The 15426-nt window shown below is 42.3% G+C and overlaps 1 protein-coding gene across 1 annotated transcript in view; it reads left to right on the top strand.

Moving 5' to 3' along the window:
- Window positions 1-15426, top strand: part of chuk (component of inhibitor of nuclear factor kappa B kinase complex) — a 93692-nt gene that overhangs the window by 69113 nt on the left and 9153 nt on the right. The window contains exons 14-18 of the mRNA XM_038782730.1: window positions 3919-4070; window positions 7177-7238; window positions 8975-9084; window positions 11334-11383; window positions 12694-12793. Coding sequence (XP_038638658.1) covers window positions 3919-4070; window positions 7177-7238; window positions 8975-9084; window positions 11334-11383; window positions 12694-12793 — 474 coding nt within the window. The remainder of the gene's footprint in view (window positions 1-3918; window positions 4071-7176; window positions 7239-8974; window positions 9085-11333; window positions 11384-12693; window positions 12794-15426) is intronic.

Genomic DNA, 15426 nt, shown 5'->3' with positions numbered 1-15426 from the left:
TGTTGAAGGAGCTTTAATAAGTTACAGCAGCGCTTCTTATAGATGGTACATGCTGCTGCCAGTGTGTGTCACTGGTGGGGAGGGAGTGTGTCTAAAGATGCTATGGCTTAGATGGTGTAGAGCTGCTCGAGTGTTGTTCGAGCTGCACTCATCCAGGTGAGTGGAGAGCTTTCTATCACATCCTGACTTGTGCCTTGTAAATGGTGGACAGGCTTTGGGGAGTCCGGAGGTGAGTTATTTTCCAGCCTCTGATCTGCTTTTGAAGCCACAGTATTTGCAGGGCTGGTCCAGTTAAGTTTCTTGTCAATGGTAACCCCAGGATGTTGATCATGGGGGATACAAAATGATGGGTAGCACAGTGGTTATCACTGTTGCTTCATAGTGCCAGGGGCCTCGGTTCGATTCCCAGCTTGGGTCACTGTCTGTGCGGAGTCTGCACGTTCTCCACGTGTCTGCGTGGGTTTCCTCCCACGGATCCCGCAAAGACATACTTGTTAGGTGAATTGGACGTTCTGAATTCCCCCTCAGTGTACACGAACAGGCGCTGGAATGTGACGATCCACCGGCCAGCTCTCGCTTGAGCGCGTACGGGTGGTGGATACCAGGAGATGCCTCCCACTGGTTTCCCGGCAGCCTTCATTTCTTTTGGGATCTGCTCAAATTTTGTGAGGTGTCGGAGTCGGAAGCATGCTGAAAAGGGTCAAAGTGCGCGTGCTGAAAGTCCGCGTGCTGAAGTTGGTTTTAAACCGACTTTGGCAAATTTACCCGGGTTCCATCGGCTTCCCAGCGAGGTGCCGTTCAGCATTGGTCCCCAGAAATGTGGACCAGGAGGAACGGCATCTGGGATGTCTCTCGGGCTATTGGAGACCCCTGGGTAGTCAGCACAGTGCAGAGTGGCTCCCTGGCCCTCCCCAAAGATCGTGGGCACCTTGGCACTGCCATAATGGCACTGCCGAGGTGCCTGGGTGGCACCGTCAAGCTGGCAGGAGCATTGCCTGGGTTACAGTGCAGGGGTGTCAAGATGGCACTGTCAAGGCTCAGGGACCAAGGGGGACCATGCACATGAAATAACGGTGGAGGTGGGGTTTGAAAGGTGGGGGGGGGGGGGTAAGTAAGCGCCTCTGGGAGCTTATGGGGGTGACGGGGGTGTGGGGGACCTGAAGGGGGGGACTCCCAGGGACCCCACACTGGGGTGCCCTCACTTTGGGGGGGGGGGGGGTAGTGCCCATGTGTATGGGGGGTGTGGGGGACCCACAAGCTCACTTAAAGATTGGGGCATTTTTTCAAAATGGCGGCCCGATTTCTGAGTTCAGCTCCCCAGTGCTGAAAACAATTCTGTGGGCTAAACCGGTGAGAAGCTCCCCAAGGCCCAAAAATGCGACATCATAATAAATATAATTGAATAGCGGTGGGAAATTCCCTGAAAAACCCACGACAAATAAACTTAGAAATTTTCTGTTGAATCGTGCCCTGAGAAGGAGTGAGAATTAGAGTGAATGAATTCATAGTGTTGAACCCAAGTACAGAAAGAGAAATAGAGTTTGGATTAAGAGCAAAGAAAAAATTGACAGGGGAACTGAGTAAAAAATTAAAAGTGCTAAATTTTACATTTTCTAAATCTGCTAAACCTGAAAGAATGACCCATACTTATTTAAAATAGCAATTTGATTATCAGCCATTAACAATTATCACATGGCGTGATTAATTATTAGACTTGATTTTCTGTGACGAGTTTAATAGGCAATTAATGTGAAAATACAGCAACATCATGAATGAGGTTTAAGAGTGAGATTCCACCATTGCAAAGGGAAGTGTTGCCAGTCACCCAGTAATTTGTGATTTGGAATTCATGGGCTTCTCTTCCCCGCCACAATCTACGATTTAACAACAGGATGTATCTTTCGGATTATCTTTTAGCAAAATCTGGCCCTCCAGTAGCTCCAAATCATGTATTGGCACAGATAAGAGGCAGCCATCTGGTATTTTACAGAGCTGGCCACTGGGTGGCATACAAGAGCAATCTGGGGTGATTTTCACTTCAATTAAATGTTTTTTCGTCTCCCCTGACCACTGCTTTTTGCTGTTACTGTCTGGCCTCATGCAGGGGCTTTAATTGGTGGTCTTTCTGGGGACGCCATTCCTCAGAATTAATTTTCAGCAAAATTAGATGGAATATTTTGGGGAGCGCTGCTGAAATGTGTTCTTGAGGTCAAATGCACAATTAATGAACTTTTGTAACAAAAATAACTTTCAAAAGTAACATTTTCAGGCATTTGTGTTTAATCAGAGATGTAATTTTAAAAAGTCAGTTGTTTCCTTGAATACTATGTTCCTGAAGGCAGCATTTAGGTCAGTGTGAAGAGCAGTGACATGGATTGGAGCTACTTAGAGGAAATGAGCTGAAATGCACTGCATCAATGAGCTGCTGCAATTAGTCTGAAGGGCTTCAAAGTTAGCAGAAATTCATGACTCGATGTTTGTATTCGATGTGTAGTTTGAGAACTATGAAGATAGGAAATTTTTTTTATACTTTATTAATTTTTTTAGCCATCTCCCATGGGTTTGATGGTTTAACGTTAGTAACAAAACAGAACATAATTTACCCATTCATTATTGAGGTGATTGGAGGGAGAAAATTAGAGCTACATTTTAAAAAAATTACCCTAATTACTTATATAATGGAATACTATTTACGACCCCAATTACCTCCAGCCAGCGCAAAAGAATATTATCAGTATATGCAACACCCCAACTTCCCTGCAAAAAGCAAGAATTGATATTTGCTGACGGGCTTAGCTTTGGTATGAGATGGAAAACATGTTTTGGCTTAAAATAGCTTAACACTCTCAATATTTGGACCTGACTATCCGACAGAGAGCTCATACTGCAAGTTTAACCATGGTGCAAATGGAACCCAAATGTTCCGTTTGGAAAGTGTGTTTTCAACTACACGAGTAGTTTTCTTTTTGTTTTTTCCTTTCTGTGCAATTAATTATTTTCATTTCTGCGCATTTGATCACTAATGTGGACAGCATTGTTAAACTTGATTGGTTTGCAGGAATATTTGGTTTTATAAATTGATTTAATTTATTTACAATATGACGTTAACATTTCCAGTATCCTTTTCGTGTTTGATTTCGTCTTGCAAATTCAGTGGGCGGAATTTTCAGTGTTTTCCTTTTGCAACTGCTGGGCCAGATGAGACGCTGTGTGCAGCACACCAGCTACACCGCTGGCTTTCTCACCATGTCCAGTGCTGGACTAGGAGACGAGACGCTGTGTGCAGCACACCAGCTACACCGCTGGTTTTCTCATCATGTTGTCCAGCGCAGGGCCAGGCGAGAAGCTGTGTGGAGCTCAGCCGCTGGCTTTCTCACCATGTCCAGTGCTGGGCCAGGAGACGAGACGCTGTGTTCAGCACACCAGCTACACTGCTGGGTTTCTCACCATGTCCAGTGCTGGGCCAAGCGAGAAGCTGTGTGCAGCACACCAGCACTGGACAACACCCCCCCCCCCCCCAAACGTACACAGGAACCGGTCATGGAGACCCCCCACCTCCGAAGTGCTGCCAGGAGGCAATTCTTTGGAGGAACCTCATTACGTCAATAGCGGAGTGATCGTGCTGGGAGATCTCAGTGGCGAGCATATAGCTTTTGCCGCTTTTTAGGACTTTGCACCTGTATTGCCATTTCCACTGGCACGCAGTCCCGGCCTATGTACTTCTTTTCAAATGTGTGTGTGTGTGTTTGAAAATTATTATGCAGAGATTATTAACCAGTCACTTCATGATATGGGGTATTTTCTGGTATCCTAGTGAAGAGATGTTCAATGGGATCCTCTTTATATCACCTGTATAGATATACTTATCAAATATTCCATGGACCCTCATTGTAATTGTGAATTGTAATTTATTCCCAGGCTGAGTCTCCTTCGTTACAACAATAACCTTACAAAAATGAAGACAACAATGTTTTCTAATTCCCAGCAGTTAAAAGCCAAGTTGGACTTTTTTCAGTCAAGCATTGGTCTTGACTTGGTAAAATACCGTGAACAAATGGCATATGGAATTTGTAAGTGTTCAACTTTTTATTTCTTTCCCAAAAGTGTAGTGAGCATGTTGAATCGGAATGGTGTTTTTAGCAATCACATTGATTTGAGGTGATCAGGTAACCTTCCTTTTCATGGTGTTCCCTCGCAAATCGTGGGCAGCACGGTAGCATTGTGGATAGCATAATTGCTTCACAGCTCCAGGGTCCCAGGTTCGATTCCCGGCTTGGGTCACTGTCTGTGCGGAGTCTGCACATCTTCCCCGTGTGTCCGTGGGTTTCCTCCAGGTGCTCTGGTTTCCTCCCACAGTCCAAAGATGTGCAGGTTAGGTGGATTGGCCATGATAAATTGCCCTTAGTGTCCAAAATTGCTCTTCGTGTTGGTGGGGTTACTGGGTTATGGGGATAGGGTGAAGGTGTTGACTTTGGCTAGGGTGCTCTTTCCAAAAGCTGGTGCAGACTCGATGGGCCGAATGGCCTCCTTCTGCACTGTAAATTCTATGAAAATTCTATGAAATCCTGTTGGCCACAGTTAATTACCTAACTGCTCCTTGTTTAATTGGTGGTACTGTAGGTGGGAACAGGAATTTCTTGAATTTACACTGTGCAGCCAAAAACCACATATCCATTCACATGTTATTTTCTTGTGAGCATGGTAATTGGAAGTATTGTGACTGGAGAATCCTCATGTGTCAGTGATCCCTGGTGACCATATTGTATCAAGGAATAAAATCACAAGGTCAAAATTGCGTGATGGAACAACTGATTTCCCTGATATATTATCAGGGTCATGTAAATCAGTACAATTTAAATTGGCAGAGGTGAGTTCAGTGTCTTCTTCCTATTTCTCTTGTCCATGATCCTCTTTGACCCAATTTCCAATAAACTACTGACCACCCAGGTTCCTGTACCCAGACCCGCTGATGTTGCAAATGGTTCTCTCTCCACCATTTCAAAACTGGCATCATCATCGCCCTCCTCAAAAAAAAAGCCCGTTTCAACCCCTATGCCCTTGCAAACTGTGGTGGTCTCATCTCCAGCCTTCCTTTCCTCCCCAATATCCTTAAGTGTAGCCATCCATCACCCCCCCCCCCCCAAGCTATTTTTCACACAACTTCATGTTTGAATCTCTCAAATCAAGAATCTGCCTCTGCCGTGTAACCTACAGCCCTAATAAAAAACACAAATAACAAGTGCTGTGACTATGACTATTGTATTATCCCTCCGCATCTATGCAGTCTTTGAGCAGCCTCTTCCTGAATGTTGTTCCTCTGTTGGCCAACAGCTGAGGTCTGCATGACTCGCTGGGTTCCACAGCAACGTATCCAATTACAGCTTAAGCATCATCAGCAATGACTTCCCTTCCTGACTTCACATCACTTACTCTGGGGTCCCACAAGGATTTTCCTTGGTCTTTTTTGTATCCCATATCAAGCTGGCAGGGGAAATTGGAAGACAAAAAGGATGATGGTGCAAGGCAAAGGAGATGATAATGGGACAAAACAGGTGAGATGGATTTGGAGGGGACGCACATAAGTAGCGGAAACGACTAAGTTATTGTTTCTGGATTTTTCCCCACCACTAAAGATAAACTGACAGACCAGTAGTTGCTGGGCTTATCTTTACATCCTTTTTGAACAAGGGTGTTACGTTTTCAATTCCCCAGTGCTCTGGAACCGCCCCTGAGTCCAAGGAAGACTGAGAAATGATGGCAGTTTCCAGTCTCATTTCCCTCAGTATCCTTGGATACATCTCATCTGGTCCTGGAGTCTTATATTCCACCATAGTGTTATATTTGGAGGAAGTGAGTGGAATCAGAGGAGATGTTGTTCAATGTGTGAACACGTTTAGCCAGGCAAAAATGGGGAAGTGGGAAATAAAAGCTGGTTAGGCCTCCATTCAAAGAAAAACCATCAGACCATCCTGCTGAGGAATAGAGGTTTAGAAAGATTGCCCCTCCACAGTGAGGAGGTGGCAATTAGGAGCAATAAAATGAAAATTGATGAGGCGCCAGGGACCCGGGTACAATTCTGGCCTTGGCTGACTGTGTGGAGTTTGTACATTTTTCCCGTAACTGCGTGGGTTTCCTCTCACAGTCCAAAGATGTGCAGGTTAGGTTGATGCTATGCCATGTTGGCTATGCTAAATTACCCCTTAGTGTCCAGGAATGTGTAGATTAAGTTACGAGGTTATTGGGATCGAGCAGGTAAGTGGATTTGGGTGGAGTGCTCTTTCAGAGGGTCGGTGCAGATTTGATGGGCCAAATGGCCTCCTTCTGCACTGGAGGGATTCTATGATTCTAGGACGTTGGAGAGTTGCTGATGTAAAACTGGACAAGGACAGAAGAAGTAGAATTGAGATGGGAAGAAATCAGTTCAGGAGACGAGAGCAAACCAAAACAGCGACTGTACCAGGGCTGTCCTGTGTGTAGATCTTGGGAAGGATGTAGAAGGGGCTGTGTGCGATTGGGGGCTATGAGGCTGCAAGTTGCAGAGGGAAGAATTCCAGAATTGATAAGACTACCTACAATTTTGCAAGTGATGCTTGATGTTTGGTGGTGGAGTAATGGATCTGGGGGAAGTAGGGAGAGAGCACTGGGAATTGGCAGAATTGTAAAAGTAGATATTTCTGACTGATTTGAGCTTAGAATGTGTGCGTGCAGGTATTAGTGTAAAGCAGAAAGGGTAATTACACAGAAGTTACGGAAAGAGTTAATACAATTATCCAAGACAAATTGTTCACCATGGTGAAAAGTTCACACATGGATAGACGCAAGTTTAAAAAAGTTCAGAATAAGCATACCCACTGAGGTGGCGAGTATAAGTGAGTTTAAAGAATAATCGGGAACATTAATAATCGGGAACGCAGAGTGCACATATGGATTATGGGAAATGGTAAGAAACTATGTAATTCTGTACTTGATCTCTTGAGAGAGCGAAACACTGGCTTATAGAATTTTATGCACTTTTTTCTAATCTGATACTTCAGACAATATGTTTATTGTAGTTCTTGTAACTTGTCTTAGGAATGTTTGAATGAAAACTGATTTTGAAATTTGAGGTAAAATAAGCTGGTTATTAAGATCATTGTGAATTTTAAGTTTGCAATGAAAATATATTTTTATTCTTAGCTTCTGAGAAGATGTTGAAAGCTTGGAAGGAAATGGAGGAGAAGGCAGAAGCTTGTAAACAGGTGAGTAAATCACAAGCATTGTTGGTGCTGAAAATTGTTTCACAGGAAGGAATCATTCCTAATTTTATACTTCAAAAACTTATTGAGTGATAAGTAACATATTAAGAATACAGTGCAGTCTACAGCACTCTGGGATGATTTAGCAGTATGAAGTGGAATATTAAATGAATGACTGTTTGAAGTAATGGATATTTCTGGTGACCTTTTACACGACCATGAAATGTTTTTTGGTGTGCTGGGATGATTAGCTTTTTATCGGCCCCGTCAGTAAGAAAGATGAAAATACATGGTGTTTGTGCGGAAGAGCATGACAGTAATGCTGTTTACAGTTGTGCACCTGGGATACTGGTGTGGAAAGTTTATGACTCAGCTTTGTGGCAACTAAATAAAAACACTCCAAAGGGTTCTCATCAGATATTAGGTTCAAATTTGTCCAACATTTTCCTCTGGCTGCATCATGTTACAATGCTACTTAAAACATAAAATACACATTACTAGGTACCCTTTTTCATTTTCCCATGATGTCAAGTCGGAAAATAATCAACAGTTATTTGTAATTGAGGAACCAAAGTGCCACTTCTTAAAATGTGTGCTTTCTTAAAAAAAACTTGGTGGCATACTTGATCCAGTTTTGGAGCTGGTACAGCAAATACCTTTTCTGACCAGCTACAAGGATAGCTTTTAATGTTCCTCTCTTGCAGAATAAGTCAGCAATTAGCACCGCAGCTGTTTGAAGTAGAGGTGGATTTTAGCCTCCAGAAAGCTAAATTCTGTTTGCGCTAAAGCCGGAAGTAAAAGTGAGCAAATATATGTGTGCATGAGGCAACAGGCCAGTTTCTAATGTCTCTACATGTGAAATGAATCCTGAAGAAGTTTTTGTTTAAAGTTTAAAATTTCGAATATGCTGTTTCAGATTCCTAATATTCTCATTGTTACCACCATACTACAGCAAGGGTAGTAAAGTATAATAAACTGAGGGATGATGCTTGTGTTGATAAGTTGTAGGTTGTGTTGTTCAGCGGTACGTAGCTAGCAAAGGGTTGAGCCACGTTTTCCAGTATTACGAGAGCTAAAGTGGTAAATGTGAAGTGCAGTTTGGTATCTGGTTTAGCACAGTGTGCTAAACAGCTGGCTTGTAATGAAGAACAAGGCAGCAGCGCGGGTTCAATTCCCATACCAGCCTCCCTGAACAGGTGCCGGAATGTGGCGACTAGGGGCTTTTCACAGTAATTCATTGAAGCCTACTTGTGACAATAAGTGGTGATTATTATTATTGGTGCTAGAATCATTTCGCCACATTCAATTGAGCTGGCAGAGTAATTTTACAGAACTTCTCGTGTAAGGAGGTCAAAGTTGGCGATTGTCCCCCATGAACAGTGCAGAAGTCTACCCAGTTTAAAAAATTTTTTTTTCCTCTAACACCAACTGAGGACTCATTGTGACTTATCGGATGTTGGATGTAGCAATACATTGCTTAAGTGCCATCCTTCTTTGGGAAATAGCGCAAGACAATGAGAGGAAATTAGACTATGTCATTGCCTATTTCTGTAATGGTGGGGAGGGAGAGGTGCAACTCTATTACTATCCATTAGATATTCCATATTATATCTAAGCAACTGAATACCCCAATTATTCCGTATGTAATGGTCTTTTTGGGATATTTTGCTTCAAAGATAGTAGCAATAACAAAATCTACAGCTCATTTCATTCACAAAAACATTTTTTGGATGTTTTAGGCTGCTAAAATTGGTCATTTGGAAGAACAAATCGTGGGGCTGCACAGTGAAATAGTGGAACTGCAGAGGAGCCCATATGCAAGACGACAGGGAGATGTTATGGAAAACCTGTAAGGAAAAAATAATTATTCCTAGTATGATAGATTTCTGCATAATCTTCTAAAGTGGTAACTGGTATCTTCCTAAAAGAAAATAGTGGAAGTGGGTGGATTAACACAGTGGTCGGTCAAAAGTTCTGTCTTTCACCTCAAGAGCATCTCGATTCAAAGAACAAAAGCGGATTAGCTGCCAAAAGGCTGGACTTTGCGATGGCTATTAAGCCTCAATACAAACCCCATTCTGTTAATTTCTATATTTTAAAATTAAAATCATATTGTTCTTCTCCATTCAAGAGTGACTAGTGATCGAAGACACAATAAAAAGATATTATGTAGAGAGTCTCAAATATATCCGTTTTCAATTCCAGAATAATCGTGAAAATATGCATATGTGCTTTAACTTGCCACCCTTGTGAAAGCACGTCACTGCAGAGGTGAAGGTAGATACAGATTCAGTCTATTCAAAAAATACCTAGGGCACAATTCTCCGCACTCACGACGGTGCGGAGAATAGCGGGGTTCGTAAAATTTTACGGCCACGCTAGTCTGACGCCCTCCCGTTATTCTCCCCCCCCCCCCCCCTCCCCACGCCCGACTCCCGATACGAATTGCTGCCGCCGTTTTTTTACGGCCAGCAGCGATTCTCAGCTGGCCGATGGGCCGAGTTCCAAGCCCTTTACGGCTGTTTTTACGAACGGCAAACACACCTGGTCTGGCCGTTCGTAAAAACGGCCGTAAAGTGCCGATTTTTAAAACCATGGCACCGATTGGCACGGCAGTACCACGGCCGTGCCAAGGTTGCCATGGGCCCGCGATCGGTGGGCACCGATCGCGGGCAGCGGGTCCGATACCCGCGCACTCTTTGTCCTTCCGCCGCCCCGCTGTATCACTTCGCGGGGCGGCTGAGGGGAATCCCGGCCCGCGCATGCGCGGGTTTTGCGCAAATGCGTGATGACGTCATCCGCGCATGCGCGGGTTGGAGTCTTCCAATCCGCGCATGTGCGGCTGACGTCATGTGACGCATCAGCCGGCGCAAACTCTGGCAAGCGGGCTTAACGAAATTCGTTAAGCCCGCGATGCCGGAGTTTACGGCGGCGGCATGCTAGCCCCGACCGGGGACCAGAATCGGTTCTCGGTCGGGGAGGGGGAGGCTGGCGTCAAACCCGCCCGGATTTGACGCCAGCCTTACGATTTCTCCCTCTCTGGGAGAATCGCGCCCCTACCGTTTCCCATGGGGCGGGTCAGTTGGCTGGATGGCTAATTCTTGCTGCAGAGCGACATCAACAGCGTGGGTTCAATTCCTGGCTGAGGTATTTCACGAAGGCCCCGCCTTTTCAATCTTCGCCTGAGGTGTGGTGAACCTCGGGTTAAATCACCACCAGTCAGCTCTCTCTCAAAGGGGACAGCAACGTATGGTCCTTTGGGACTGCTGCAGCACTTCCATTTACACTTTCCCTGTTGCAGCAAATATTTCTTCCATGATCCCAGAAATGTTGCCACCAACCCTGCCCCTTTAAGCTGCTGTTTTTCCCTCTTAAGCTTTCTTTGCAGAACCCGGGATGCATCTGACAATAATCTCAATCATATTTTTTTCTAATAAAAATATCTTAAGTAAACTTTTATATAATTGAAAGAGGTGATTCAGCTTAGAACGCCACTCCCTTGACAGGGCATACATTGATTCCAAGGTAAAAACAGTAATTTCCATATTCAACATAATGTAACACTGGAGTCAAATAGATGATCTGATTCTATCATTTGGTGTGTTTTTGACATTGTTACTTCTCGATCATTGTCAAACAATGGAATTGCATTGGATAATATAGAATCTGTTTTTGAGTAGAAAAAAAATCTCAATTCTGGTTTAGGACAAGCGAATCTATCATTGTCCAGTTGTGTTAATAGGTGCAACCTGAGAACACAGATATGAGAAGTACTTTGCTCTTGAACAACCAGGAGGGTAAATATATTTTTTAACTTGAAGGAAAATGTATTATGCTGTTGAACAGAAAGCAGTAATTTAGTTCAGCGCTTTCATGGGGACAAACACATTAAGACAGTGCTTAGATTGAATAAAACCCAGAAAAATCTATACGTATGCTTTCAACAGAACAGTGCAATCATCCATGTTTAGATTAATTTATGAAAGGTATTATTTATGGCAAGTAATGGTCCTTCAACAGACATAACAATTCATTAGATTGATTTACAAGTATGTTGACGTAATAAATCATTTTGCTAATCATAATTTTCTTTTCCAGAGAACAGAAAGCCATCGATTTATACAGGAAGCTCAAGGGAAAACCTAAAGGTATTGTGCATGTTTTTATCTCTGCAGATTTAACTTAATCTTTGTGAACATGGAACAGCATATAAAATACACTTCTCAGATTACTAATTAGATTTTGTCCTGGACAACTCGTAAACAGTCGATCCTCATTGACTTTAAACTGGTGTAAGGTTCTTCTCAAAGGCATGTAACCAGTTTTGATATGGTGCTCTAGTTTGTCTGAACTCGAGACTATCTTTGTGAGGGCATAAGGTAACATTTAGGAACTGCTGCAGAGAGGGAAGAGCGTGGAAATTTGCGGAACCATGTTAAGATAATAATAACTTATGAAAATGAGCAGTAAAAATCATAAAATGTCCGGGTGCATTTTGATCATCTCTGACCGAAGTAAGGCCACATGCTATCTCCTAGCAACAATAGTTGCATTAATTAGCTGTAGGCAGCTTCACCAAAACCATTCTTGCCTCTTTTCAACCCAGTCATGGTAAAGCATTGAGTTCTACAAATATAACAATGTTTTCATGTCACCTGTCTTTGGGTAATGCCTTTGAGAAACCATCATGTAAGGTGCCTACCTCAAGTGTATATCCAAGTGTTTTTGAAATGCGATGAGGGTTTCTGCCTCCAATACCCTTTCATGCACAGCAATAGGAATGAAAACGTATTTATTGTCCAGAAAATAATTTATTAGGTGACTTTCAATTTAATTTCTTATTTTTGCGTCTTTGAGGTCAGTAGACCTTCAATTGTTTGGTTTACAGGCATGGCCCACATCAAATTCATTCACTGTCACAGAATTCAATGCTTTGGCCTGGCTTGAGCAGGGGTTTTAGTATTCGAAACATATACTGCCAGCACCTACTGATGACTGGAATGTCCTGGGTTGGATCCTTCCCAGAACGATCTTTATCCTTGGCACTGCACAAATGTGATTCTCATCTAATCACTTAAAGACTTGGTGTATCTACTCAATAACATTGGTGGCAGTGGAATTGGTGTAGCTTTGACCTGTTAACAGCCTGGTTATGGGGCAATTTATTTTAGTCTCTGCAAAACAAATAACCCCAGAGTCTGGAGGATGAGAAGCCCATGATTTGTCAGTTAACAGATGACACCAATCCCACTGCCATCAATATTATTGAATAGATGTGCTCCAGTGCATCTGGCCTTTGGAAATATTTCATTGCAAGCTCCATGTACAAGGGCCAGAAATAGGATTATTTTACAAAGTAATTGATAGAGCAGCTTGCTTCTCTTCATCGTTCTAAGTTCAATGCATTCCAAAAAGTACCCTTTCTGAGTGAAGTAGTAATCCATTATTCTGTTTTAAGATGCACATCAATATGGAGACAGTACAGAAATGGTAAAGATCATTGTTCAAACCGTTCAGAATCAGGACCGGGTGCTGAAGGAGCTTTATGCCCATCTCAGGTATGAATACTCGGGCAGTTCAAAGATTTGTTAACATTTCAGTGATACGGTCTACAATAAAGTGAAATACATTTTTGGGAATTTTGTCATTGAAAGTATAAGAGTGATTTTAAAAAAAAATAGAAAGCACAGGTAAAATTCATATGTTGCGATTTAGTAACTCAATCTCTCGTTCAATTGAGCCAGTTTAAAGGAGGATCCATTTGAGCTCATTGCGTTAGGCTTGGGGAACAGAAAAAGCAGCCATAATTCTTGCCCTAATTCCTGACTATTGACCCTTGCAGAATGTCTTCATGTATCGATGTTGGATTAGAGTGAAGTCAAGCTTGGCAGCAATACTTGCACCACCCTTCCTCCATGATCAATGTCAAGCCTTGCATTCGAATAATGGCCGTTTGATGTATACCATTTATAGATTGTTGGTAATAAACCATCAAAGTGCCCACGAAATTGGGGATTAATTTATTGTTTTTTAAAAAAAATGTATTCATGAATTAACCATAGATCAAATGTGTGTCACTTGTGAGATCTTAATGGTCCTGTGCACCACTGCTTTGCTAGAATAGGTATAAAAATTCTGTTAATGATCACAACAAATATTTCAATGAGCTCTCTGTCGCACAAGGACACCGTAATAATTAAAATGTTCAGGCATACCTCCTGCTTAATCAACTTGTCATCCAGCATTTATTATATTGAAACTCGTATGTGCATTAGCTATAGCACTAGATTTAAGTGACCAGTTTTTTTTTCCTCCCATCAATTCTTATACAAAACCATGTTATAGTTGTTCAATTTTGCATGTAAATTGTGTCATTTTGAAAAGCTAGGGTGTTGCGATTTTAACATTTCTAAGTCATGCTTTTAATACAAACATAGGTTATGATTTATGTTCCTGTTTTCAAAAGAAAATGTGTAAATCTGAATGATTTTGTAAGAATTGTGATGAGGGACCTACAAATCTGCACCATATGGGAAAGTGGGCTGAGTTTCACTCCGATTGATCATTAATGGATTCACCCATTACATGGGTGTAACTCATTCATTATTTATTGGTTCAGCCTTTTACTGTTTGTTTACTTAATTTAACTCCGTGATTCTTCTCATTTATTCTGGGGATGTAGACATCATTACAAGGCCAGCATTTATTGCTTTTCCCACACATTGTCCTTGAAACAGTTGTGGTGGGAAGCCTTCTTGAACCACTTTGGTTCATGTGGTGATCATTATCACAGTGCTGTTGGAGAGGGAGTTCCAGGATTTTTACTCCGCATCGATTAAGGACGACAGTATATTTCAAGTCCTGATGGAGGGACCTTGCAGGTGATGGTGTTGCTGTGTACCTGCTGTCCTTGTCTTTCTGATTGGTGGAGGTGGCAGATTTGGGAGCTTCTGTCAAGTCTTTCGAGTTGCTGTAATGCATCCTTGTGCACATCATAGCCACCGTACCCCAGTGTTATAGAAGGTGGATGTTTAGGTTTGGGGTGAAGCACCGACTAAACAGGGTTGCAGCTGCACCAGTGGAATGTAGAACGTACTCTCTCACCCTCCTGACTTGCAAGTGCTCGAGAGGCCTTGGGAAATCAGGATGTGTGACTCGCTGGAGAATACCCAGCTTCTGACCTGTTCTTGCAGTCATGATATTTATGTGGCAGATCCAGCTTAGTTTCTGGTCATTGTAATTCAACTATATTGTTAACTGCTTTACATTATATTGCTGCAGCTTGGCAGAATAGCTGTATTGGCCATGTCATTTTTCAACTGGGTAATAAAAGTACAGAATTTTAATACTGGCTTTTCATTAAGAACATTCATGATCCTCGACTCATTGCACAGTCTTTAAAAACTGCCAATAATGTTCTGGGCTGCAACATCAACGAGATAGAATTTGTAGGACTGTTTTCGTTCTGTTTATGGGGATGACAACACTTGCTTGCTTTTTCAATATTAAAAGCTTGTTCCCATCAGCCACAGGCTGCTGTGTATTTTGTGATACATGGTCAATATTCCCTTAGCAACCACACCACGGCCAGTGAGCAGACAATCTGGACTATCCAACAGACGCCACACTCTGCCATGGAAACCCTCACAGAACGAATGATTTGTTTTAGTAATTTCGGTTAGGCCTTCTGTGACATCATTAGTATCGTATGCTGCATTATCTTTGTCCACAGTAGATTTTCCTTTAATTTTGTTTCTAGCTTGCATCTGCTAAAATTTTGGAAGCGCTTTTGTTTAGTTGATGCATTCATTACCCCTACAAGTCAAAAATACATGAATGACAAAGCTCACTTGCTGGTTAAAAATTAGATCCAATGAAATTATAATGTCTATGTTCTATATATCGCTTCTAAATGGTTAAAACACAGTACAGTTTCTGATCTGGTGATGTTTCCTACCAGTTAGCTTTTAAAATTAGAATGAGGGAAGGCTAGTAAAAAAAAAAAAATGCGCCTATCTTATTTTGCGCATTATGTTCACTAGTGAGATGAAAAGAACAGCACTGTGTATTTTTTATAGTCTCTTTAATATAAGAAAACATTATTAGCTCTGGTTTTACAAGGCTTTTCACAATTGTGGTATAAAGCAAAGTTTGACACCAAACAAGGTCAGATGAATAAAAGCTTAGTTAG

This window comes from Scyliorhinus canicula, chromosome 22 (assembly GCF_902713615.1).
Source record: "Scyliorhinus canicula chromosome 22, sScyCan1.1, whole genome shotgun sequence".
Lineage (NCBI taxonomy): Eukaryota > Metazoa > Chordata > Chondrichthyes > Carcharhiniformes > Scyliorhinidae > Scyliorhinus > Scyliorhinus canicula.
Note: the sequence above shows the minus strand (reverse complement) of the source record. Positions and strands in the feature narration are given on the sequence as shown.